Source organism: Loxodonta africana, chromosome 2 (assembly GCF_030014295.1).
Source record: "Loxodonta africana isolate mLoxAfr1 chromosome 2, mLoxAfr1.hap2, whole genome shotgun sequence".
NCBI classification, from domain to species: Eukaryota; Metazoa; Chordata; class Mammalia; order Proboscidea; family Elephantidae; genus Loxodonta; species Loxodonta africana.
Window position 1 is genome coordinate 86,910,244 of NC_087343.1, and position 27,879 is coordinate 86,938,122.

The 27,879-nt window shown below is 38.2% G+C and overlaps 1 protein-coding gene across 8 annotated transcripts in view; it reads left to right on the forward strand.

Annotated features, from left to right (window-relative positions):
• ATG10 (autophagy related 10) overlaps positions 1-27,879 on the forward strand; it is a 429,656-nt gene that overhangs the window by 73,590 nt on the left and 328,187 nt on the right. The window contains exons 2-3 of one of the 8 annotated variants that reach the window (XM_023545600.2): positions 18,867-18,961; positions 19,066-19,144. The exons of the other annotated variants lie outside the window; for them this stretch is intronic. Of the exons in view, the coding sequence (XP_023401368.2) occupies positions 19,073-19,144 (72 nt within the window). The 5' untranslated portion in view covers positions 18,867-18,961; positions 19,066-19,072. The remainder of the gene's footprint in view (positions 1-18,866; positions 18,962-19,065; positions 19,145-27,879) is intronic. 8 annotated transcript variants of the gene reach the window in all.

Genomic DNA, 27,879 nt, shown 5'->3' on the forward strand with positions numbered 1-27,879 from the left:
CTGTTGAATCAACTCTGACTCATGCCAACTCCATGTGTGTCTGAGAGGAACTGTACTCCATAGGATTTTCAATGGTTGATTTTTTTGGAATTAGACCATCAGGACTTTCTTCCAAGGCACCTCTGCGTGGACTCAAACCTTCAACCTTCTGGTTAGCAGCTGAGCACATTAATCGTTTGCACCAACCAGGGAGCCCCTGGGTGGGTAATAGTACCCATTATTCCTATTTTACAGATGACAAAATTAAGGTCATACTTATTAGTGGCAGATCTGAGATATGAACTCAGGCAGTCTGTCTTAAGTGTCTGTGTTCTTGATTCTTTCCTGCACTGCTTCGTAAGTTGGTAGTGGTGCTAACTACCCGTTTCCATCTAAACCCCCACTCCTGCTCTCAAGGCAGACTACTTTCATGCCTGGGCCTTCACTTATGCAGGATGTGGCCTACAGTGGATGCTATAGTAGAACCTACTCAAGAACCATGACTTGGATATTTCTGGGCCACCACAGTTGCTTATTTGGGGAATGCTGAAGAACATGGTCTGATCTTCAAAGTTATCAGAACATTCACCCTGTAGTAATCCCATCCACTATATAGCTGTGCTGTGCAATACGGTAGCCCCAGCTACATGTGACAATTTAAATTTAACTTAAATAAAATTAAGAATTTGGTTCCCCATTTGCACTGGCCATATTTCAAGAGTTTGATAGTCATATATGGCTAGTGCCTACCCTTTTGGAAAACACAGAGAACTTTTCCATCACTGCACATGGTTTTCTTGGACAGTGTTGCTTTACAATAGCATTCTCACTGATTCTCTTCTCCCAGTCTGCTACATCACGTGAGAACTTATTTCCTTTTGGCTCCTAACTCCTCATATTGCCTTATTTCTCATTGGCCACACTGATTCTGTCTTTCCTCATCTAGCAAAAGAGCAATACCTGAAATTAATAGAGTTTTGTGGTTCTTGGTTGTTGGTTCATATAAGACTTGCCTTCTTAAAACAGTTCTTGCAATACACAGACATATTGACCTTGCTCTCCTTACCTTATCCTGCAAAGTATAACAATTGCGTTCTAAGTTAATCCCTACGTGACAGCCCTGTCACACTTTGGCTCCTATTGAATGTGAAGACATCTGTTGCTTTTGTGTCTCAATAACATGCATTACTATTAAGCAAGAGCGCCTGTATTTGTGTTGTTGGATTTTTTAGCCTAAATTTAGGATTTAATTTTTATTCATGCTAAGTATCATCTCATTTTTACCTGTTGTGAGTGACTTTTCTTTTTTTTTAATATTGACTCCATCACCGGAAAACCATTATTATTATTAATTTGCCCTGATAATAATAAACCTTGATAAGCAAGGAGCAGTGGCACAGGGGTTAAGAGCTTGGCTGCTAAGAAAAAGGTAGGCAGTTTGAATTCCCCAGCCACTCCTTGGAAACCCTATGGGGTAGTTCTACTCTGTCCTATAGGGTCGCTATGAGTTGGAACTGACCACAATGAGTATTTTTTGTTTTTTTGATTAGCAAAACTCTGTGGGTTGACTAAAAAGATTTCATGTCAAAGTAACCTCTTGTTTATTTTTGAGAGTGTTACAAGATTGGCATGATGAAGTAGTGAGTTTTGATCTCAATGAAAGCATCTAGAATTCTTTCAGAGGCAGATAATTGGGTTAGTAAGGACTTAGGAAATAGATCATTCGAAGAGCCTGAGAATATTTAATCTGGAGAAATATGGACTTTTTCAGATATTCAAAGGATTGTGTTGAGTGAGCAATGTTGATCAGATGGGGAATTTATTGTATCGGAGGGAAAGTTATCAACGTTAGTTAGTAGAAATAGAATGTGCTGTCAGTGTATTTAGGGGAACACGCATAGGTTACCAAGATCTTGGAGCAACACCAAATAAAAAGGAGTGACTGCAGGATATTTCCATTTTGCGACCACAGAAGTGAAGTGAGCCAAAAAACACAGTGTGAATAAAACGAAGTAGGGTTAAGTTTTCATTAAAGACTGTGCCATGTATTCACCACTCCTGGTTGCCCTGGCAACGGGGCTCCCTCGCATGCTAACGACATTATAATGAGAAAAAACACATGCAAATGCAGTAAATAGTAATTAGAGACAGAGCCATACATGGACTAGTGAGCTCCACCTTGGGAAGGTCTGGGGAGAAGCTGTAGAAACGTTCATACTGAAGACAAAGAAAGAGGTGATGAAAGAAGGACTGAGTTGTGCCTAAAAGGGTTAATTTGCGTCCGCATAAAACACACTCTAGCATTTATGTCCTGCAAATACCTGTTATTTCTCTAGCAGAATTTAGTCAAAGCAGAAGTCATGCAGTTGGACATCCATGTTGACTTACCTATTCTACCTGTTGGCATCACTGTATGGAAAGAATCTTAGGTGTAGCAACCCTAGCAGCCTGCTGCGTGGAATGCCCCCTCTGCCCACGCTGGGCAGGGCTGGGCCTGCCTATGCAAAGTGATGGGGTCAAATGTGTGCATATATGTAGCCAAAAGTCTGCCTTGGTGAAGAGAGAGTCGACTTAATTTTGTGTTGCCTCAGATGAGACAAGTAGGACCAATGAGGGATGATATTTGGCTAATATAAGTTGTAATCTACTGGTAATTAGTGCTGTCCATGAAGTCACGGGAAATGTGTAAGGAGAGGCTGGGTGATTGCCTCTTTTGGATGTAACTAATGGAGTTTTTGATTTGTCTTAATAGTTAGACTCGGAGTCTATGACTCTGTGCTCGATTTCATTCTCTTCCCTTTATTTCATTTTATTCAGGCTCTTCTGTCTCTTCTAGTTTTATTGCCACGTGTCTGTGTATCTTTCTTGGAAATGGCTAGAAAATGTTATGTTGTCTGCTTCACATTATCCCAATTCTTTGATTTATCTTTTTGTTGTTAGCTGAACCATAGGTCATTGAATAAAAATTGCCAGAAAGAGCTATTAAGATCCATAAACTTTTATTGTGATTTTTGCTCTCTCAATTAAAAAAGTTAAAAAAAAATACAAGGAATATACATACACTTGTGTAAAAATTTGTATCGATATGTTATTTAAAATTCTAATAATATAGCAGTATATATGGTAAAATCTTAAGTCCCCTTCAGCCTCCTCCCACCCGCTCTGCCAACCACCAATCCAAAAGTTCTGCACAGAGATGACTAATGTTAAGAGTTTGGGGTATAAACTTCAAGACGTCTTCCTATGCACTTATATATATTGTTATTAAATATTATAGTATACACTATTAAGATGTTATTTATAGCTAACACTTACTAAGTACTTGCTATGTGCCAGGCATAATTTCATTTATGTGTATGAATTCATCTAATCCTTAGAATCTCCCTTTGAGGGATTTTATAGGAGAAAGAAAAGCCAAGAGAAGTTAAGAAACTTGTCCAAGGTGGCAGAGCCAAATTTATACCCCAGGAAATCTGATTCAGGGCTCATGCTTTCTCTCACTCTTCTGCTTCCTCTGTGGATAATATGTGCCTGTATGTTTTCTTTTTCCATATATTTGAAATTAATAATTCTATATGACTACTCTTTAAGTAGTTTTTTCATTTACTATCTCAGAAGGCAGTCTATATCAGTAACTTACCTCTGCCTGATTTTCTTAGTTGTGTTTTCTTCCCTCATTCGGAGGCACCATAGTTAAAGCATTCTTCTATTGATGAGTATGTAATTTGCTATTGTAAATGATACTTTAATGAATATCTATGGTTATATTTCTGTAGAGTAACCAAATCAAAACTTGTTGCTCTCAAGTCGATTCCAACTCAGAGCAACCCTGTAGGGTTTCCAAGACTATAATCTTTATGGAAACAGACTGCCACATCTTTCTCCCATGGAGCAGCTGGTGGGTTTGAATGCCGACCTTTTTGGTTAGCAGCTGAGTGCTTAACCACTGTGTCACCAGGGCTCCTTTTCTATAGAACAGATAGCTCAAAATGTAAATACTGAACGGAGAGTATGCTTGCTTTACATTTCAATAGTTACTGCAAATTTGGCACAGTCGATCACTCCCTTCTTGAAACGCTCTGTGCTTGGCATCTGGGACTCTGCTTTCTTGGTTTCCTCTTACCTCAATGGCTGTTTCTTCTTGGTTTCTTCCGCTGACTCCTCTTTATCTCCCCAACTGCTAAACATTGGAGTGCTGTAGGGCCTTAGACTTCTCCAACTAGACTCATTTTCTAAGGGATCTTATCCAGCTACTTGGCTTTACATACTGTAGATGAACTGATGACTCGTGAGTTATATTTTTAGTTCCTAAAGATGCCCTGGGTGTTGCAAACAGTTTATGCTTGACTACTAACCTAAAGATTGGCAGTTTGAATCCACCCAGTGGCACCACAGAAGAAAGGGCTGGCGGTCTGCTTTGATAAAGATTGTTTGTTAGGTGCCCTTTAGTTGATTCCAGCTGCCAAGAAAACCCTAGGGAGTAGTTCTACTCTATAACATGTGAGGTCGCCATGAGTCAGAATCAACCCAATGGCGTCCAGTTTGGTTTTTAGGTTTATCATATCCCCGAACTTTAGCCTTGTATATCCAGCAACCTAATTGACATTCTATTTGAATGTTTACTAGGCGTTGTAAACTTATTATCATTTAAAATCATCTTATTGTGTTTAGGGTGAATGTTTACACAGCATATTAGGTTCCCATTTAACAATCTGTACAGAAATTATTCAGCAATATTGGTTACATTTTTCACAATGTGTGATCAGTCTCATTCATTCTGTTCTGGTTGTACCATTGCCAGTACTCTCATTTCCCTGCCTCCTTACTTTCTCATCTTTGCTTTGGAGTAAGTTTTGACCATTTGGTCTCCTACAGATGATCTTTTAAAAAAGCTCATTACTCATGGGTGATATTTTTTATTTTATGAGCTAGTATGTTATTTGGCTAAAATGTGGCCTGAAAGGATAATTTTGGTTTAAGGTTTAAAGAGTATCTCAGGGTTTTTTGGTTTTTTTCAGGGTGATAGTCTTGGGGAGTCCTCTAGTCTCAACTAGCCCAGTTAGTCTGGACTTAGTAAGAATTTGAGTTCTGTTGCACATTTTTCTTCCATTCTGTCAGAATCCATCTAGTGTGGCCCTGAAAACTTATTTTTGCTAAATCTTACCTTCCCCTCTCCCCACAACCTGCTTCTTCCACATATTTCTTGTCTCAATAAATATTAGCTTCCAGTTGTTCAGGACAAGAACTTGGAGTTACCCAGGACTCCTCTCTTTCTCTTACATACCATTAGTCCATCCTAATTACTGTGTTCAAAATTTATCCATAATCCAACCTCCACTGGTTGGATATCCAAAATATATTCATCATCACCTCCACTGAACCATCTTAGCCCAGGCTGCCATCATCTTCCTCCTGGTTTATTGCAATAACCTCTTAATTAATATCCATTTACTGCAACTAGAATGATCCTTTTAAAATATGGGTCCGGTCATATCACTCTTTTGCTCAAAACCCTCCAATGATTTCTATTTCAGTCAGAGTGAGATTCAAAACTTTCTTTTCTCCTTTTGGATTAATACCTGTGTTAGTTACCTAGTGCTGCTGTAACAGAGATACCAGAAGTGGATGGCTTTAACAAAGAGAAATTTACTCTCTCACAGTCTAGGAGACTAGAAGTCCAAATTCAGGGTACCAGCTCCATGGGAAGCCTTTGTTTCTCTGTTGACTCTGGGGGAAGGTCCTTGTCATCAATCTTCCACTTGTCTAGGAGCTTCTCAGCACAGGGACCCTTGGTCCAGAGGACATCCATTCCTCTAGGTTCTTCATTCTTGATGGTATGAGGTCCTCCTGTCTCTTTTTCATATCTCAAAAGAGACTGACTCAAAATACAACCTAATCTTGTAGATTGAGTCCTACCTCATTAACATCACTGCCTCTAATCCCACCTCATTAACATCATAGAGGTAGGATTTATAACACAAAGGAAAATCACATCTGATGATAAAATGGTGGACAGTCACACAATACTGGGAATCATGGCCTAGCCAATTTGACACACATTTTTGGGGGACACAATTCCATCCATGACGATACCAATTTAATTTCAATAGTATACAAAATCTTTGCTCCTGTGTAGTTACAGTTCCCACTCCTCCTCCTTTGTGCTTGTTATTATCACAAATTACATCTTTATACATTTTGTGCCATCAGCATAGATTTATAATTATTGCTTTATGCAGTTGTCTTTTAAATCAGGGGAGAAAAAGGAGTTACAAACGAAAAATACATTTTTGCTGTCTTATATATTTACTGGTGCTCTTTATTTCCTCATGTGTATTTGAGTTAACTGTCTAGTGTTTGACCATGGCTTCCAAGGCCCTAAATGATCCCTCCACCCTTTCCTCTCTAATTTTATTTTATGTCATTCTCCCCTTCATTCACTGTGCTCCCGCAATACCAATATCTTGCTCTTTCCATTGTGCGACTTTAGCACTTCCTCTTGCCCTTGTCTAGTGTGTTCTTCCGCTAGATGGCTTCATGACTTACTCCCTTATTTCCTTCAGACCTTTGCCCAAATGCCACTTTATCAATGAGGTTTTACCTGCCCATCTTATTAAAAAAAAAAAAAACTCTTTCCATCCCTATCACTTTTCATCCCCTTACTCTGATTTAAGGAGGCCTGGTAGAGCAGTGGTTAAAGTGGTCAGCTGCTAACCAAAAGATTGGTGGTTGAACCTACCAGCCACTCCACCAGATAAAAAATGTGGTAGTCTGCTTCTGTAAGAATTTACAACCTTGGAAACCCTACAGGGTCACTATGGGTCAGAATCCACTCGATGGCAATGCGTTTACTGTGATTTATTTTTTTATTGCACGTAAAACTATCTGTCCTACGTATTTAGCTCTTTATTTTTTGTCTTCTCTGCCCTACCTGGCTTACGCTCCAGAATGCAAGCTCCACTGGGGCAAGAGCTTTTGTCTGTTTAGTTCACTGCTTTATTCCTATTGCCTAGTACAACATATTGCATGAAGTAAGTGCTCAATAAATGTTGAATGAATGAGAAAATCAATGAAATTTCTCTGTAAACAGATTACCAATTCATATTCCTATCAGAGAGGGCATGAACATGCGTTTTTCTCATACTCTCTATGAAATTGAATATTACTGATCTTTATAATTTTAGCATTCTAAAAATGAAAAATGATGTTTTGATTTGCATTTTCCTTATTACTACTGATGTTGAGCATATTTTCATAACTTATTGGTCATTGGTATTTCTGGGAATTTCCTATTTATGTCCTTTGTCTCTTTTACTGTAGGATTGTTTATTTTTTTTAATATTGATTTTTAGGGTAACATATATTATGACTATCAACCTGTCATTTCCCATATGTATTGCAAATATTTTTTTCCCAGACTGTCACTTCTCTTTTAATTTTGTTAATAGTATAATTTGTCATACAGAAGTTTTTAATTTTTAATGAATCTGCTAGTCCTTTGCTTTATGGCTTCTAGGTTGATGTCTTGCTGAAGAAATCCTTTCCAACTTCCACATTATGAAAATATTTTTAAGTTTTCTTCTGGACCTTTATTATTTTATTTTTTATATTTAGGGCTTTAAGTCACTTGGAATATATTTGAGAGGATTGTATGATGTAGGAATGTATTTTAATATATTTTTAATTGTGAGTCAATTAAGCTCATAGAGATTATTGATGCACCCATTCTTTTATCTTGAATCCAGAATTCCTTCTTTATCATATATTAAATTTTGATATTAATTGGTGTATTTTTGGACTCTGAATTTTATTGCCCTGATCCATTTATCTTCTCTGTTCCAATAACATAAGTTTTAATTATTATTACTGCTTTTTAGTTTATTTTGAAATCTGATAATTCTACCATTCATTGTTCTTTTTAATAACTTTTTAACTACTCTTGTACATTTTCTTTTTGAGGTAAATTTTAGAATCACTTTCAAGTTTCATAAAAAACTTGTTGAGATTTTTCTCCATGACCTATAATGAAGTTGCAGAACTTTCTTGGTATAATGATAGGTATTCTCCTGGATAGTGGACAATTTTTATTCATACTGGGAGCAGTGTATTTTATCTTTATAATTTGTTATGGATTGAATTATGCCCCCCCCCCAAATGTGTGTTATAATTGCTAACCTGTGTGCCTGAGGTTATAATCCCATTTGGAAATGAGTTGTATTTGTTTACGTTAATAAGACAGGATTAAGGTGGGATGTGATTTAAATCAACCTCTTTTGAGATATAAAATAGATTGAACAAACAAGGGAAAGAAGCAAAGATGGGGGAAGAAAAATGTCAAGCCACTTGAAAATTGCCCAGGAGCAGAAGCTCAGAATGGACAGGGACCTCCCTCAAGAGTTGACAGAGAAAGAAAAACTTCCCCTAGGGCTGGCGCCCTGAATTTGGACTTCTAGCTTCCTAAAAACTGTGAGAAAATACATTTCTGTTTGTTAAAGCCACCCATTTGAGGCATTTCTATTATAGCAGCACTAGCTAACGTAGACATAATTTCAATTGGCTGCTGCTGCAGTTGTGAAAGTTACTAATTTTTATATGTTGATCTTTTATTTGTCCACTCTGTGAGACGCTCGTATTTATTTTATTGATTTTTTAGTTGATTCTCTTGGATTATTTAGGTAAATGATTAAATCAGCTGCAGTTTTACATTTTCTTTTATAATATTGAGAGCAAATTTATTTTTCATGTCTACTTGTATTTTAATACAGTGTTGAATTATAGCTGTTATAGTGAACATTCTTTTTTTCTTTGCTTTGGTGGACATTTTTGTAATATTTCATCATTGAGTATGATACTTGTTATAATTTTTATGAAATTCTCTTCACTAAATTAAGTAAAATGTCTTGTAGTTTTCTTAAGAGCTTAAAAAGGGACTGAGTGTTGAATTTTATTGAATACTTTTCCAACACCTATCAAGATAATTGTATGGATTTTCCCTTTTAATCTATTATAAAATTACATTAATAGATTTCCTATTGTTGCACCATCCTTGCATTTCTGTTGTAAATATTTCTTGGTCATGAGGCATTATACATTCATATTATTTTAGATTCAATTTAATAATGTCTCATTTAATATTATTTTGCTACTTTCTCTTATTTTTTAAATTCATCTTTTTTTTTTTTTTTTTTCCTTTTTGGTCTTTAGCTAGATAGTAAAATTTATTTTGGTTGCCAAAGAAATGGATTCTAGCTAACCTAAGTGAAAACAGAGATTTATTTTCCAGATATGGAGTATCTTAGCCTGAGTTTCTTCTAGAGCTTGAGGCAAAGGTTTATGTGTAAGTGTTTATTTTGGAAAGTAGTATCATGAAGCTGGAATGCAGGACTAGGAGAGTAAGCAGGGAAGGAGGAAAAGTTTACTACAAGGATGTGTTATTGAGACTGTGCTAGTGCCTGGTTCTCAATCTTTCCAGAAGGTTCTGAGGAGATTTATGAAATAAGGCAGTTCATCCATGTGATGAAAGGAAGAACATTTATATATTGATCCCCTTCTGCCATTAGTGAAAGATGGCCTCACAGTGTTTACTACCCATACTTGTGGATTTCACACATGTATGAGTGCAGAGTGAGTTCCCATTGGAGACCTACAACCAGAGTGGAGGTTCAGCAGTGTGGGATTGATCAATTGTACCTGTATGAAAATGGTCAAAGCCTGCATGGAATGGTTGTGGGCACAGTGGATGGAGTAAAAGATGGGGCCGAAAGGTTTTAAAAGAAGCGCCGGAAGCGCCCAATACATTGGGATTTCTCACAGTCTTGAAATGAGTCCTTTTGGTCAGTTCTATCTGTCTAAACTATTCCAAGCAAAAGCCATGTTATAACATTGTAACAAGCTTTTGTTGTTGCCATACTGTCCCCCAGATTTGTTAAAGCCTATGTCTTTGATATAAAGCTGTCTAATGTTTTTTAGCTAGATCCTAATGTTCTTTTAAAATATATGTGTTTGAAAGTTTTAGCTTTTTATTTTCAATACAATGACATACTTTTTTTCTGGAAAGCTTCAACTCCTGAATGTTTGATCACCCTTAGCTAGTGATGAGTTGGAATCGACTCAACAGCAACGGGTTAATGTACTAGATTATCCTCATTATAATCAGGGTGCTTGGCCCATGCTTGCCTGGCTACGTCTAGAAAGATTTAGGATTATAGCTAGTAGCCCCATAAGATGAAGGGCCTGGCCTGAAGCAATAAGAGACTATTAGGCCTAGGTGGCTGCAGATATATCTGTTAGGACCTACTGACAGAAGTAGTGTCCTTCATTTGGCCAGATGAGAAAGGACTCAGGCATCTGAGGGCCCAAGATTTTCGGGCAGTGTGCATCACCTCCCTTTTTCCTCATTTGTGAGGGCTGAATGAGTACTGATTTTGTTGCTGTTGTTAAGTGCCTTCAAGTTGTTTCCAACTCATAGTGGCCTTATAGGAAAGAGTAGAATTGCCCCATAGGGAGCTGCTGGTGGATTTGAACCTCTGACCTTTTGGTTAGCAGTCAAGCATTTAACCACTGTGTCACCAGGGTACTGACTAGAGTGGTGTAAAACTCTAACAGAGGTTACTTCACTGGATTCTTATCCAAACTCTGTGAGTTTGTTCCTGTATAAGTCAACTCACCTAGAGAAAAAAAAAAAAAAAAAGTTTTAGTTCCACCTCTTGAAATAGAAAATTAGCCCTGAGTCAGATGAACACCCTGACAGAAAGAAGACAAAGGTAGAAACCATACAGCTCTCAGTAGTAGAAGTCTTTGGGTGTGCACCTCTCTGGGGCATTGCCATTAAGATGACTCCAATTGCTGTGCCTCTATGATTAAGTTTAATTTTGAGAGGGAGAACCTGATTAACCCCAGCATGGCCTGGATGCCCTTACCTTTTGATCAGTCAGCATGACCTGAAGGGCAGAGGGGTGAACAGACATGGCCGCTGAGAGAATCATTGTGAGGCACCTACCCTCACTGTCTCTGTCTGATGTAATGATTATTACTCTGTGCCTCCATCTGCAACCACACATTAGACCCAAGCACAGTACTAGAAATTATAAATGAAAAAGGAAGCTGGTGTTGAAAGTAATGGAGGTGCCAGACAGATGGCCCAAAGATCCTGTAAATTAAGGAAACTTAGAGAGGGGGGAGAAAAATCTATTATTACATAATTCTCCTGATCATCATATTGCCTAATATTTAGTTTTATCTATAATACTTTTAGTTCTGGGAATATATGATGGCTTCAGTTTATATTCATATATTCATTATATATATATTTGTTGTTGTTGTTAGGTGCCATCGAGTCGGTTCCGACTCATAGCGACCCTATGCACGACGGAACGAAACACTGCCTGGTCCTGTGCCATCCTTACAATCGTTGTTATGCTTGAGCTCATTGTTGCAGCCACTGTGTCAATCCACCTTGTTGAGGGTTATCCTCCTTTCCGCTGACCCTGTACTCTGCCAAGCATGATGTCCTTTTCCAGGGACTGACCCCTCCTGACAACATGTCCGAAGTATGTAAGGCGCAGCCTCGCCATCCTTGCCTCTAAGGAGCATTCTGACCACACTTCTTCCGAGACAGATTTGTTCGTTCTATTGGCAGTCCATGGTATATTCAATATTCTGTGCCAACGCCACAATTCAGAGGCATTAACTCTTCTTCAGTCTTCCTTATTCATTGTCCAGCTTTCACATGCATATGATGTGATTGAAAATACCATGGCCTGGGTCAGGTACACCTTAGTCTTCAGGGTGACATCTTTGCTCTTCAACACTTTGAAGGGGTCCTTTGTAGCAGATTTGCCCAATGCAATGCATCTTTTGATTTCTCGACTGCTGCTTCCATGGCTGTTGATTGTGGATCCAAATAAAATGAAATCCTTGACAACTTCAGTCTTTTCTCCGTTTATCATGATGTTGCTCACTGGTCCAGTTGTGAGGATTTTTGCTTTCTTTATGTTGAGGTGTAATCCATACCGAAGGCTGTAGTCTTTGATCTTCATTAGTAAGTGCTTCAAGTCCTCTTCACTTTCAGCAAGCAAGGTTGTGTCATCTGCATAACGCAGGTTGTTAATGAGTCTTCCTCCAATCCTGATGCCCTGTTCTTCTTCATGTAGTCCAGCTTCTTGGATTATTTGCTCAGCATACAGATTAAATATGTATGGTGAAAGAATACAACCCTGACGCACACCTTTCCTGACTTTAAACCAATCAGTATCCCCTTGTTCTGTCCGAACAACTGCCTCTTGATCTATGTAAAGGTTCCTCATGAGCACAATTAAGTGTTCTGGAATTCCCATTCTTTGCAGTGTTATCCGTAGTTTGTTATGATCCACACAGTCGAATGCCTTTGCTAGTCAATAAAACACAGGTAAACATCCTTCTGGTATTCTTTGCTTTCAGCCAGGATCCATCTGACATCAGCAATGATATCGCTGGTTCCATGTCCTCTTCTGAAACCAGCCTGAATTTTTGGCAGTTCTCTGTTGATATACTGCTGCAGCCATTTTTGAATGATCTTCAGCAAAATTTTGCTTGCGTGTAATAGTAATGATATTGTTCTATGATTTCCACATTCGGTTGGATCACCTTTCTTGGGAATAGGCATAAATATGGATCTCTTCCAGTCAGTTGGCCAGGAAGCTGTCTTCCATATTTCTTGGCATAGACGAGTGAGCACCTCCAGCGCTGCATCTGTTTGTTGAAACATCTCAATTGATTTTCCATCAATTCCTGGAGCCTTGTTTTTCGCCAGTGCCTTCAGAGCAGCTTGGACCTGTTCCTTCAGCACCATCTGTTCCTGATCATATGCCACCTCTTGAAATGGTTGAATATTGACTAATTCTTTTTGGTATAATGACTCTGTGTATTCCTTCCATCTTCTTTTGATGCTTCCTGCGTTGTTTAATACTTTCCCCATAGAATCCTTCACTATTGCAACTCGAGGCTTGAATTTTTTCGTTAGTTCTTCCAGCTTGAGAAATGACAAGCGTGTTCTTCCCTTTTGGTTTTCCATCTCCAGCTCTTTGCACATGTCATTATAAAACTTTACTTTGTCTTCTCAAGAGGCCCTTTGAAATCTTCTGTTCAGTTCTTTTACTTCATCAATTCTTCCTTTTGCTTTAGCTATTTGACGCTCAAGGCAAGTTTCAGCGTCTCCTCTGACATCCATCTTGGTCTTTTCTTTCTTTCCTGTCTTTTCGGTGACCTCTTAATGGATGATGTCCTTGATGTCATTCCACAACTCGTCTGGTCTGCGGTCACTAGTGTTCAATGCGTCAAATCTATTCTTGAGATGGTCTCTAAATTCAGGTGGAATATACTCAAGGTCATATTTTGGCTCTCCTGGACTTGCTCTGATTTTCCTCAGTTTCAGCTTGAACTTGCATATGAGCAATTGATGGTCTGTTCCACAGTCAGTCCCTGGCCTTGTTCTGACTGATGATATTGAGCTTTTCCATTGTCTTTTTGCACAGATGCAGTCAATTTGATTTCTGCGTGTTCCATCTGGCGAGGTCCATGTGTATAGTTGCCGTTTATGTTGGTGAAAGAAGGTATTTGCAATGAAGAAGTTGTTGGTCTTGCAAAATTCTATCATTTGATCTCTGGCATTGTTTCTATCAACAAGGCCATATTTTCCAACTACTGATCCTTCTTCTTTGTTTCCAACATTTGCATTCCAGTCGCCAGTAATTATCAATGCATCTTGATTGCATGTTTGATCAATTTCAGACTGCAGCAGCTGATAAAAATCTTCTATTTCTTCATCTTTGTCCCTAGTGGTTGGTGCATAAATTTGAATAAGTCGTATTAACTGGTCTTCGTTGTATGTGTGTGTGTATATATATATATATATACACATATATATTCATATCTTATTTATGTGTAATTTTCCAGTTTTTTCTACTCCTGAATATTTTAAGGATTTTTTCCTTTTATCCAAGGCCTCTTCCTCTTTAATTCCCAGCAGAAACACATAGTTTGAAATTTTTGGAGAAAGCCACTGTTATGGATTGAATTGTGTTCCCCTAAAAATTTGTGTCAACTTGGTTAGGCCATGATTCCCAGTACTGTGTGGCTGTCCTCCATTTTGTGATTTTAATTTTATGTTGAGAGGATTAGGGTGAGATTTTAATACCACCCTTACTCAGGTCACCGGTCTGATACAAAGTAAAGAGAGTTTCCCTGGGGTGTGGCCTGTACCACCTTTTCTCTCTCAAGAGATAAAAGGAAAGGGAAGTAAGCAGAGAGCTGGGGACCTCATACCACCAAGAAAGCAAACTGCTTCCTTTGCACCTGAGAAACTCCTCAACCAGGGGAAGATTGAGGATGAGGATCTTCCTCCAGAGCTGACAGAGAGAGAAAGCCTTCCCCTGGAGCTGATGTCCTGAATTTGGACTTATAACCTACTAGACTGTGAGCAAATAAAGTTCTCTTTGTTAAAGCCATCCACATGTGGTATTTCTGTCATGGCAGCAGTAGATGACTAAGACTCATATGCAGAAAAGGGGACATTATTTCTGTGTAATTAGGTGTGTACATTACATAAATTAGTAAGATCCTTCTTTCTAGGAACTACTTTATTTCTCTACTTTGACAAAGTGGAGAATCAAGGAATTAAGAGGAGAGAGCTTGGAAGTATCAATAAGATTCTTTCCTCTGATAAACTGCAAGCAAAATTTATTCAAAATGGGTTAAAGATTAGTTCATTAATAGAAAGAGTTATTATAAAAATTACAGAAACATTAGGAGATGCAAATGCATATCATCTTGGAAAAAGACTTTCTTAAACTTTGAGGTGAAATGCTAAAAAATTTAAAATGTAAGCTAACTATAATCAAAATTAAAAGGCAAATATATGTTAGGAAATATGTATTAAAAATATGACAGATAAAGATTAGTATCTTTATTCTACAGGCATCTCATATATATTCTTAAAAATATTAAGACCGTAATAGGTAAATGTGCATAAGTGTATGACAAGAATAGACAATTTACAAAAGAGACTATATGCTTCTTATTCCAAATGTCTCTTGCCATCTGACAAACTATCCCAACACAAGCACCTTAAAGCATTAGTTAATCTTATTATCTCACATTTGATTTTGTGGCCAGGAATTCTGTCAGGGCGTGGTTGGGTGATTCTCCTGCTTTATACGGTGTTGTCTGGGGTCATTCAGTGGTATTCAGCTGCCAGCTGGGTAGGTTTAGAGAATCCAAGATGGCTTCATTCACATGCTTGGTGCCTTGGTAGAATGGCTGTTAAGGATGGTCTACGATTTTACATGTGATCTCCAGACCCCTTCAGTGGTCTCTCCAGCAATGCAGTTGGACTTCTCATAGCCAAGAGACCAAGCCACAGGCATACAGTCCTCTTAAAGCTAGGCCTGCATAGGCATAGGGTCACTTCCCCTATATTCTATTAGTTGAAGCAGTTGTTACAGGATATATCTAATTGTATCATGCAGATAGATAGACAGAGAGAGAGAGAGAGATAGGAGTCCCTGGGTGGCACAAGCTATTACCCGCTCATCTACTAGCTGAAAGACTCATGGTTTGAACCCACCCAGAGGTGCCTTGAAAGACAGTTTCGGCAATCTGTTTCCAAAAGTCACAGCCTTGAAAACCCTATGGGGCAGTTCTATTCTGCATACATGGAGTCACCATGAGTCAGAATTGACTTGATGGCAACTAGCAACAACAGCAAATATATAAACAGATACATTTGTCATTATTGTTCGTTGCCATTGAGTCTATACACACACAAATTAAAAAAAAAAAAATTTGCTATCGAGTCGATTCAGACTCATAGCGACCTTATATGACAGAGTAGAACTACCCCACAGGGTTTCCAAGGAGTGACTGGTAGATTTGAACTGCCAACCCCTTGTTATATGTAGATAAAACAAACCAAAATGTTCTGGCTTGAAATAGACATTCTTGTACATTACTGGTGGCATTGGAAAGCATATTTGGAAAAGATCTTGTCAATATATATTAAAAGCTTTAAAAGTATCAGTTAATATTTGACTAAAAAAATTATTCTGTTGGAATTATGAGGGTAAAACTTTATGCACAAGGATTCACATTATTTGTGAAAAGTTTGAACAACCAAAATTTTAACAATAGTTAATGTACTTGCTGTAAACTGTTACAACCACTCAAATGCAATTTTAAATAGCCACTAAAATTAATATTCATGAGTCTATAACATAGAAGAATCTTATGATGTAGCAAGCAGATCACAAAGTTGTATTTATAGCATAATTAAAAACAAATTTAAACTTTTTTCTATGCACAGAAAATGCACTAGAATAAAATACACTAACATTTAGTAAAGGTTATCTCACTGTGATGGAGCTATGGATTATTTTCTTCATACTTCTACTTTCCAGATTTTCTTTAATGAGCATGTATTACTTGTTGAAAAAAAAAGTCAGCGTTTGCGATCCAGTATTAAATTTTAGAATAATTTCATCATACACACTTGGAATAGAATGAGTGAAAATATAAATTCCTTGTTATGGCCAATAAATTCTACATAACCTGACTGTATCAATCTTTTTGCTGTTTCTCACATACACCAAACTCTTTCCTGCCCCAGAATCTTTGCAGTTGTTGTTCCCTCTGCCTGGAACTCCTGTCTCTTAGATCGTTGCATGACTTGCATTTTTACTTCATTTAAATCTGTTTGCTTTATTCAAATGTCAGCACTTCCGAAAGGCTTTCTCTGATTATTTACCTAAATAGACTTCCTTCCAATTGCTATCCTCTTAGCCTATTTTAGTCTTCACTGCACTCACCACTACCTGACATAATATTATATAATCCTTTCTTTCTTTATTGTCTGTCTTCCTAAGTAGAATGTAAATTCCATGAGGGCAAAGATTGTTTTTTTTTGTTGTTGTTTTCATTGTAAGAGTTATCACCACCTAGAATTATATTTTGTATTTATTGTTTATGTATTTACTTACTGCTTCCCATATCAACATTTAAGTTAGTGAGGGCAGTGGTTTTAAGTCTTGCTTACTGTGTCTTCACTAGTATACTGAACATAATAAGTATTCAATAAATAATTTTGAATGAGTGAATGAGTTTAGAGGTCATATAGAAGGACTGTGTTTCCAAGATATTTGTCACATGGTTCCTGCTTGTCAAAACAGAGATACCTCAAAATTGGGAACAAACATTGGGTAGCATTTCAAGTCTAAGAGTCTTCAGAATAATTGGCTAATAAATACTTAAAATGCTAAAAAAAATGAATAGAGAAAGACTCAATGGAAACAAAAAAACTAAAATGGGTCTAATCATATAATAAGTGAAATACTTTTTTTTTAATATTAGGCATATAAAAATAAAACTGAATTGCTTAGATTAATTCAAAACCCTTGAGTTGCTCAAAATTGGATAAAATATAAAATAATAGGATGACAAGTACATGCTTTTAGGCTGCTCGATGTTGTCTCACAGCTCCCGTTATACTCTGTTTATTTCTTTTTTCAGTATTTTCTCACTGTTTTATTGTGCTAAGTGTTTAAGTTCACCAGTCTTTTCTTCTAAAGTTTCTAATTTGCTGTTAACCCTATCCAGCTTATATTTAAGTTCAGATATTGTATTTTTCGTCTTTAGAAGTTTGATTTAGGTCTTTTTTATATCTTCCACTTCTCTGTTCATCATTATTATGCTTTCATCTGCTTTTCTGAACATACGGAATATATTTATGATATGTTTTAATGATGTCTGTAATTCTATGATCTATGTTTTTCTGGGTCTGTTTCTGTTGGTTGGAATCCCTGGATGGTGCAAATGGTTAATGTGCTTGGCTGCTAATTTAAACCTGTGGGTTTAAATTCTACCCACAGGTGTCTCTGAAGAAAGGCCTGGCAATCTACATTTGAAAAACCAAGCCATTGAAAATCCTATGGAGCCCAGTTCTACTCTGACATACATGGAGTTGCCATGAGTCGGAATCCACTTGATGGCAACTAGTTCTAGTGATTGATTTTTCTTCTGATTATAGTCATATTTTCCTGCCTCTTTTGTGTTCTTTTTTCCAGTTACTGTCCAGCCGATTCCGACTCATGGTAATCCCATGTATGTCAGAGCTGGATTGTGATCCATAAGGTTTTCAATGAGTGGTTTTTTTCAGCAGTAGATTCCTGGTGTATTTTATTAGGTAACAGACATTATAAATCTTAAATTATTAGGTGCTGGATTTTTTCTCCCTTTAATTTTTTTGGGGCTTTTTCTGGGATGCAGTTAAGATACTTGGAATCAGTTTGATTCTTTGCAAAGGCTTGCTTTTTAAGATTTGTTAGGGCAGATCCTGAATAGACTAGAGCTAATCTGGACCACCATTAAGGCATTTTCCTTCTGAGGGTGCTACTCATTGCCATTATATTAAGAAGTCTTTCTGTTCTAGCTGGTGGGAATATGAACTCTTCCTGGCCCTGTGTGAGCTCTAAGGATTGCTCTGTCAGCTTCTTTTTTTGCTGTTTTTTTCCAGGCCTTAGTTTCCTCACATGCGTATGTAGTCACTACTCAGCCAAAGACGTAAGGGGACTCCTCTCAGATCTCCAGAGTTCTTTCTATTGTATCTGGCCTCACATACTCTGAGTCTGTGTCCCCCTAGATTCTCCAAACTCTGACTCTGTCTACTCAACTCAGTGAGACTGTGGCTCTGTTTGGATTCCCCCTCCCTGTGCCGTGATCTGGAAACTTTCTCTAAGCAGTGAGCTGGGATGCTCGTAGGCCTCACTTTGCTCATTTCCCTTCTCTCAGAGATCACTGTCTTGTGTTGCCTGCATCCAGTGCCTAAAAATCCTCATTTTATTTTTTGTCTGTTTTTCTAGTTGTTTAAGGTGGAAGGGTAAATCTCGTCTTGGTTACTCCATCTGGTCAGAGGCCGAAAAAAACAGAAGAATTAAAAAATTCTTGAAGGATACTGGTATGTCCCCTCATTTATATGAAATATAAATTTAATAAATACAAATTTTGGCTAATTATTAGATAATTGATCATCAGTTGAATTGGTCTGTTTCTAACCCTAAGATTGTGGATGCAGCAGCAGGAGAACATGATTAGCTCAAGGAAGTTAAGGAGAAGTGGTATCAAGGGAAGACTCCCTAAGGTCTGTAGCTTTGTGGTGGAGTGTGGTGGTGTGCGTCTCTGCTCGTTCTGCTATTGTGTTGTGTTGGCCCAGCCTTACATAGCTCCTACCTTGGTGCAGAGGCAACAGGTTTCCTCCTTCTGTAACTTGTTAATGTCAACCCATGGGAAGCAGGAGATCTGATGGAAGACACAAAAGGAGAGGGAATTCAGTACAAAAGCTTTAAAACATGTACAGGCTTGGAATGGAAATGACTAGGAGGGGCAGAGATTATGACTCATTCTGGGAAATATGTCAAGATACTTTCATTACATTAATAAAAGAGGCTGAGTGGATGACATCCTCCCTCTCTTCTTCTTCTTCTTCCCTCCTCCCTTGTTTCTTCCAACAGTATGAGTTCACCACGGGTCTTTTTTTTTTCCTAGTATTGAACCAAGTAGTAATACTGGATGCTCTTTTTAGCAAGAAGAATGACCTCAGTAAAGTCATCAGTCTGACATTATCCAGGGTTCATGGATAAAAAGCAGTAATTGCACTACAATGCAGACTTCTCTAAAAGCTGCTAATGCCTGCATCCCCATTCTTGGTCAAAGCCCTTTTTGTTTCCTGCAAAAGCGCTGGAATCTGGTCTGGTGTCCTCAGGCTACAATAGCTTCTGACCACTGGCCTGTGCCTCTCCTACCTTGGCTGTTCTCCTGGGCAAGCTGCCTCTGTATTAGGTGCAGAAGTTGAGGGCTGCCTTTCTCTTGCCTATTCTTGCCTTTTCACCCATTCCAGAAAAGGCCTTCCTCACCTCTCTTGTCCTTCTTCCCATCCTGTGCCTGGATCCTTCTTGGAAGAGTTAAAATGCTTAAGCCCAGGCACCTTTCATTTTACTAACAACTGGAAAAGTTGATAAATCATTTGTGATGCTTTGCAAGGATAGTGCTTTGAAATCCAAGTGACAACTTGCTACCCCTGATAATTTCCCTTCTGTCAGCACTACAGGTCTGTGAAATTTCTTTCAATTTAATAAAATATAAAATTACCAGATAATTGTCTTACAACAGCCAATATTTTAGAAAGCAGTAATTTATTTATGGAAAGAATAAGATTTGGAATAACTTTAAATCCAGGAATCAGGATGGGGAAGGTCAGAACTTGGGTCAACTTTGTTTTATATTTTTTATCTTATTTATAGTATTGGAAAACCAAAGATAAACCTTTGAGAACATTACAACTAGAGCAAACACACAAAACATAGTAAAAATTTCTACTAACCTAAATTGGAAGCTGAAACAACAGGCCCCCCCAGACCCCCTCCAATGAGTTATAGCATCAGCTGGCCAGTACTGGGACACAAAAAAGCAAGAATGCTCTGGGAACTCAAACTGAATTTTTTAATATAATAAAAAGTATGAGGGCACACATGGAGGTCTCACATCTATGAACTCAAAATTGAAAACTCAAAATGGGCAAGTAGGAAAACCTGAAAACCAACTGTTATTAAAAAATAAAAGGGCAAAGAGAATAACACCCCTCCACCCCACCCCCCCAGTGCTTAATAGTGAAGCCTAACATTGTAGAGATAGGGAAACGGAAACAGTGTGTTTTTAACTTATTTTTTGTGCTTTAATTCCAAGAAGTAGAAGGACTTTAGCATCATGTAATCTATTATTCCTTAAAAACTTATATGAAATAAGCAAGCTTTAAGTATATGTAAGCATACATGCATACGTGCTTCTCTCCAAATAAGGTCACCAAAATGCCCTCAGCAACCTTCTTTTCTTGCCTGACAAGTAACTGCTTTTCTTCTGATACATGTTCCTTGGGGCCACTACCCTTGCTGTGCTTTGACCTGCATTAGGGAAGTGGAGAAAGCAGTGTGCTCTAGTGCTAATCCAGGAAGTCAGAAAGTGGCTGGAGGTGAAAGGAAGGGATGCTTGGTAGATCCCAGAGTCCTGCTAGGAAAAAGAGAGCAGGAATATTATAAGAAAACTAACTTCTTAACACAAATAAGCACAGTGCTGGTATTCTAAGCATGTCTTTTATTGAATGAAATGGAAAGTTGAAAGCCCTAAGTGGCATAAAGTGATGTCTATTTGAGAAAAAAAAGAGAAGACATGCAACAATTAGGTAGTGACCTACGAAAGAAGTACTGGCCTTTACTTTGAGATGGATCACTTTTATATGGCTTTTCTAGCCATGATCTTTTAACTCCCACCAAAATACTGGCAGGGCTATGCAAGTGAGGTATTTGTGGTCCATCAAGGGGATCGGATAGCTTGCTAATAATATAAATAAGATGCATGGCAGCCTTGTGGGAGTGGGACCATGCAAATAAGTTGTATGGAAACCAACAAGGGGATTGATCAGTTTTGCCATGCTAGGCTTAAAGGGAAATATGGAGAGAGAGAGAGAGAGAAAGAGAGAGAGAAAAAGAGAGAGAGAGAGAGAGGAGCTGTAACAGAAGACAGAGAGACACAGCAGAGGCAGCAGAACTGGGACAGAGAGGGAGAGTTGTAATACTGGAGATGGCTAGAAACAGCCGTGGAGAATCAGTGGCAGCAGAATCAGGAGACTGGCAAGGGGCTGGCAACAGATAACGTGGTGGGCTTTCCGGCCCATGGAGTGAGAAAGCTGAGTGCCTTTGGGCAGGAGGCTTATTGGCAGAGTAGGGTGCCCCCGGGCACTTGGTGAAGCTAGGTTTGCTGACCCATGGAGCTAGAGCTGAGTGCCTTCGGGCCAGTGTTTACTGGCAGAGTGGAGTGCCTCTGGGCACTTACCAGCAGAACTAAAAGAGCTTTGTAACATTTGCTGGAGCAGGACAGAGGCCAGGCCAAGGGGCTGAGCGCCAGAGAGAAACCTGCTTGCAGCATGGCTGAGAAAAGGCTGTCCTGATTGAAGAACTGTATCCTGTGCGTTCCTGAACCTGACCTGTAATGGAAGCTGGTATGTGTTTGTGTGTGTATACATATATTTATATGTACATAGAAAACAAACTACAGAATTGAGTCAGAAGAGAGGAAAGCAAAGATTTTCATCTCTATTTTATATATCTATGTATTGTTGGAACTTTTTTAAGGGTTTTTATGCATTGGTTTTCCTTGTAAAAATTAAATAAAATAAAGTAAAATAAAGATCCAGCCCCTAAGAGGAAAGGTAATTTTGCACAGTGCTACCTCTCTAATAAACCCCATAACTGTGCTACCTCTCTAATAAACCCCATAACTATGGTCTGTGAGTTCTGTGTGGCCATTGCAAGGAATTATCAAAACTAGCAGATAAGTAGAGAGTGCTGTGGGAGGGACAGATGGTGTCAGAATTGGTAAAGATAGTAGAGACAGGAGGCATGTCTGACCTCTGCCTCGTAGCAGTCGGCTTTAGGCTGTTGATCTTGTTTCTCCTTCCCACTTGCAAAGTTAGAGGAGGTCAGATGCTGCCGCCACACCATTTTTAGAGCCTTGTTTTGATTTAGCAACTACAGGGATAGTTCAAAAAAGAGAGAATATAAAAACAAAATTACCTTTGTATATGAGAAGATATCATGGTTCATCCTGACTGCAGAGAGTGGAAGCAAAGCTTTAAATGAACCTTCCTTACTCCTGACTCGAATCTCAGCCTTCCTAGTGCAATAGTACCTTTCCTCTTAGGGGCTGGATATTTATTTTACTTTATTTCATTTAATTTTTACAAGGAAAACCAATGCATAAAAACCTTTAAAGAATTCCAACAATACATAGATATATAAAATAAAGATGAAAATCTTTCCTTTCCTCTCTTCTGACCCAACTCTGTAGTTTGTTTTCTATGTACATATAAATATATGGGTACACACACACACATATATATGCATGGACATACCTTTATATATGGGTATGCATATATATATTTATATAAATGGGACCATTTTTCTTTAGTCTGCATAGCATGTCACTGTATGGATAATTTTAATTTGTTTAATGGAACCCGTAGTAATCCAGAGGAATCCCTTAGTTATTCTGGTCATTGCCCCTGTAAGTTTAAACAATGTTAATTCTACATCCTGATTTCTCATCTTTGGCCAATAACTCTTAATTCCTCCTGTGATAGATAAGGAATTTACTTATACAGCCTCCCATCTTCCTTTCTGTTCCTCCTTCTGATTTTTGATTAATTATATTATTATTTTTACATTATCAAGATTTATAACATTTAGATTCTGTTAAGTAACTATAATTTTAGCCCTCTGTGCTTTGTTTGGAAATCCTGGTGGCGTAGTGGTTAAGTGCTATGGCTGCTAACCAAAGGGTCGGCAGTTCGAATCCGCCAGGCGCTCCTTGGAAACTCTGGGGAAGTTCTACTCCATCCTATAGGGTCGCTATTAGTCGGAATCTACTCGAGGGCACTGGTGGGTGCTTTGTTTATATGTTGATTAGAAATTTAAACCTAGTAAAAGTATATAATGAGTATGGCTTTGTAACATGTTTTACTGTAGAACTAAGTATTTTTAATAGAAGGCAGTATAATCCTCTCACTCACTGCTGCTGGAGAGAGAATTGATTCAAGTCAAAACCCTACAGATTCTATTTTAATTTCATACCACACTAAAAAAGCTCTTTTAAATGGGCAGAAGCAGAAGAATGTCCAATCAAGGATCAGTGGTCTCAGTGTTTTTGTGTGATTTAATTCCCTGTTAGTGAACACATGTGTTCAATAAGGATTAACATGTTAGGTCACACAGATGAAAGCATCTGTTATGCAGATGGTAAAGCAATGGGTACCAGCTTCTACTGGGCTGAATACATCCAGATTGAGTTCTTTCCTGAAAGAACAGGCCCGGCTCCCTCAGGTGGAACTTGTTATCGTCTGAGGTGTCTGTCCAACCCCTCTCCTCTGAAAGTTCTGAGGTATGGGTAGACTGTTTAATTAGTGGCTGTGTCGTGTTTAATGAACCCTAAAATACCAGAGGACCAGGAGAAAAGTGAAAGACATATAAAGGTATTTTAAAAATTTGAGATATATCCTTACTTCAACTTTTGGATTTTTGGTTTCTTTTCTTTTAAATTTTTGTCTAAGTAAGGAAGAGGGCAGCAGTTACCTATGAATTACTTTGGCTGGATTTGGTCACTTCTTATATTAATACATCTTTTATGTAATAGTACTGTAGGTATCACAGTCAGCCATGGCCAGAATCCACACATGCATTTGGGAGGTGAAACAGTATCAGAAATTGAAATGAGAGTTAGTGGCATTGGGTGGGTATTGGGGGTGGGCATGTGGAAGAGTCATTAATCTATTCAGAATTGTGTTCTAGAAGATCTTTACATCCATAACAGCTACACCATCTAGCTTTTTTTTTTTTTTTTTTTAAATGGACGGATACCAGTTTAATGTCTGACCTCCCCAGTGTAAGCTTTGCTTTTAGGCAGCATTTCTTCTTACCTTTTTTTTTTTTTTAACTCCAAGGTTAATCAGCTTTGGGCAGGAATGGTAGTATTGGTTTGATTTTCTATAGAGGGAAAAAATAATCACTTAATATCTGTGTCCTCAGGGGTCCACTGACCTTGATGGCCAAGTCATTGTTTGATCAGAGATGGCAGTGACTAGAAACTTCAGCCTTTCTTAGTACCTCTGATGGCACTGCTCAGCCCTTCCTGCAGCTGATCAGTCTGGGCATTTAACTTGAATTTAAGTCCTATAAAAAATAACCATTGCCGTCAAGTGAATTCCGACTCAAAGCGACCTTATAGGGCGGAGTAGAACTACCCTGTAGGGTTTCCAAGGAGTGCCTGGTGGATTTGAACTGCTGACCTTTTGATTAAGTCCTATTAAAAAAAAAAAAAAAAAAGTCCTATAGCTGTGTTTTATTCCAAAGTAGAGATAAGGGCCTTAGACAAACACTTAGTTTTTTCAGATTGCAGCATTTTTCTGGAGGAGATATTTAAAAGCTTATTAAAATTCAGCAACAGAAGCCCTGTAATTATTTGGGTAGCTGGATTCCAACAGGCATAACATAGCTTACTGGGTGGCATAGCCCTATGACAGCTTGTAAGAAAGCCGATCCAAACATGTTCTGTCAGGAAATCCTCAGATCTCCATCCAATATGCAGTCAGCACTATGCTAGAAAACTTGGTTGTCACTCTGGGGCCTGCAGAACCTTTTCTCTCTAGAAGTTCAGCATTGTAGTATTGTAATGGCTGGGAGTCATAGTGCTATGGAGAATCCACTTAAGCATTTGTTTAAAATTAAATTTTATTTTTTTATAGGCGCAGAGTTTGTACATTAAAAAGGAAGTCTCCTTGCTAACCTTCCCTTTCCTCAATTTGGAGGATTGAATTGTGTCCCCCCAAAATGTGTGGACAGCTGGGCTAGTCCAATTCCTAGTATTGTGTGATGATTGCCCACCATTTTGTGATCTTATGTGATTTTCCTATGTGTTGTAAGTCCTATCTTTATGATGTTAATTAGGTGGAATTAGCAGCAATTATATTAATGAGGCAGAACTCAATCTACACATTCGATTGTGTTTTAAGTCAATCTCTTTTGAGATGTTAAAGAGAGAAGCAAGCAGAGAGACATGGGGACCTCATACTACCAAGAAACAAGAGCCAGGAGAATAGTTCATCCTTTGGACCTGGGGTCCCTGAGCTAAGCTCCTCTACCCAGGAAGATTGATGACAAGGGCCTCTTTCTAGAGCTGACAGAGAGAGAAAGCCTTCCCCTGGAGCTGGTGCCCTGAATTTGGACTTCTAGCATACTAGACCATGAGAAAATAAATTTCGCTTTGTTAAAGCCATCTATTTGTTGTTTTCCTGTTACAGCAGCACTAGATAACTAAGACATCACCCAAACCCTCAGAGGTCACCACTGATACCAGTTGGTTAAAGAGGAGATCCACTGCTAACTGAAAGGTCGGAGTTTGAAACCACCAGCAGCTCTAATGGAGAAAGATGTGACAGTCAGCTTCTGTAGAGATTTACAGCCTTGGAAACCCTGTGGGGTCGCTATGAGTGGAAATTGATTAAACAGCCATGGGTTTTCCAGATATATTCAGCCCTCACACATATACATTTATATTTAAACACATGGTAGCATAATATACATAAATATGTACTGTCACACACATTTTTTTGTTACTTGATATATCTTGGTTTCTATTTGATATTAATATTTATAGAATTTACTTTTTTTGTGACTGTATACAGCATTCTGTTATCTGGATTTAATATAATTTATTTAACCAATTCTCACTAATAGACATTTAGGTTATTTCTAGTCTTAAACTATTAAAACGATACTTTAAGTATTTATCGTTGCATGCATTTTATTTCCCACATATGCAAGATAAATTCCTGGAAGTAGAATTACTGGGTTGGAAGTATGTGCATTTTTAATTTTAATTGGTATCCCCAACTTGCCCTCCAGAGCGGTTATACCCAAACCCAGTGCCATCGAGTCGATTCCGACTCATAGCGACCCTATAGGACAGAGTAGAACTGCCCCACAGAGTTTCCAAGGAGCGCCTGGCGGATTCGAACTGCTGACCCTTTGGTTAGCAGCCGTAGCACTTAACCACTACGCTAATTTAAATTCCCCCGCCTCCAGCAGTGTATGAGAATGCCGGATTGTTTTAGCCACGCTTTTGCCAATACAGTATATTTCACACTTCTTGATCTTGTGAATTTGATAGGAAAAAAATGGCATCTCATAGCTTTAATTTGCATTTTTCTTATGAGTAACATTGAACATCCTTTTATATGATTAATATCCATTTGCATTTCCTTTTTATAGTTCATATTCTTTGTTCATTTTTCTTTGGGCTTTTGGTTTTTTTCTTATTGATTTCTTGGAACTGTTTATATTTTGAGGAAATTAAAGCTATACATATATAAAGAGAGAGAGAAAGAAAATTAATCCTTTTATGTGATATGAGCTATAAGTCTTTTTCGCAATTTGATATTTATCTTTTGGCTTTGTGGTATTAAGAGTTTTTTTTTATATATAGTAGAATTTACCAATTTTTTATGACCTCTGGATATTTATCGTCCTTAAAAACTGGTATGTGTGTGCATGCGTGTGCATGTGCTTGTGTGTTGTATGTGTGTATGTATTCTCTAATATTTTCATCTCGCACATTTATGGTATGATTTTTCTTATTTATATCATTATCCTTTATTTTGGTATAAAGTGAAGCACATTCTTTTTTAAATAACGTAAAAGAGTTTTAGCTGTGATGTATGAAGAAGTGTTCTCTTTTTTATAATGATGTCTGAATCATAGCACGTGGAGGCTTCCTATTAATTTCTCCTCTACAGTGACAGAGTGAAGCAATCTGCTTTGTGCAGGATGGGCAGCCAGGAGTCCTGATGCCTGAAGTGTAGTTGGACTAGGGGCAATGACAATTTTAAGTTATCTTGCTAACATGATTAATGACTAGGTCAAGGCTGGGCAAGTTGCCAGGAGATAGGGTTTGAGGCAATAGTAAAGTACTTAAAAGGCAGTCTTAGCATAGTCAAAGCTCTAAGATAAGCATCGAAGGTGATTTTAGCATATGGAGAGCTCCAAATGAGCTACTGTGTTCAAGAAGGCCTTGAGTTGTTTATGACCTTTTCTCCTGAGGCAGCTGCAGGTTACTGGGTTGACTGTTCTTCTCTGAGTTCAACAGGGGAAACCCCAATGAGTTTCACTTAGTGGTTCTCACTGTTGGCTGTTGCATTAGGGTTTGCTGGAGAGATTCTGTCTTAGTTGTTCTGAGATGAGACCCCAGCAACAGTGTTTTGAAAACTTCCCAGGT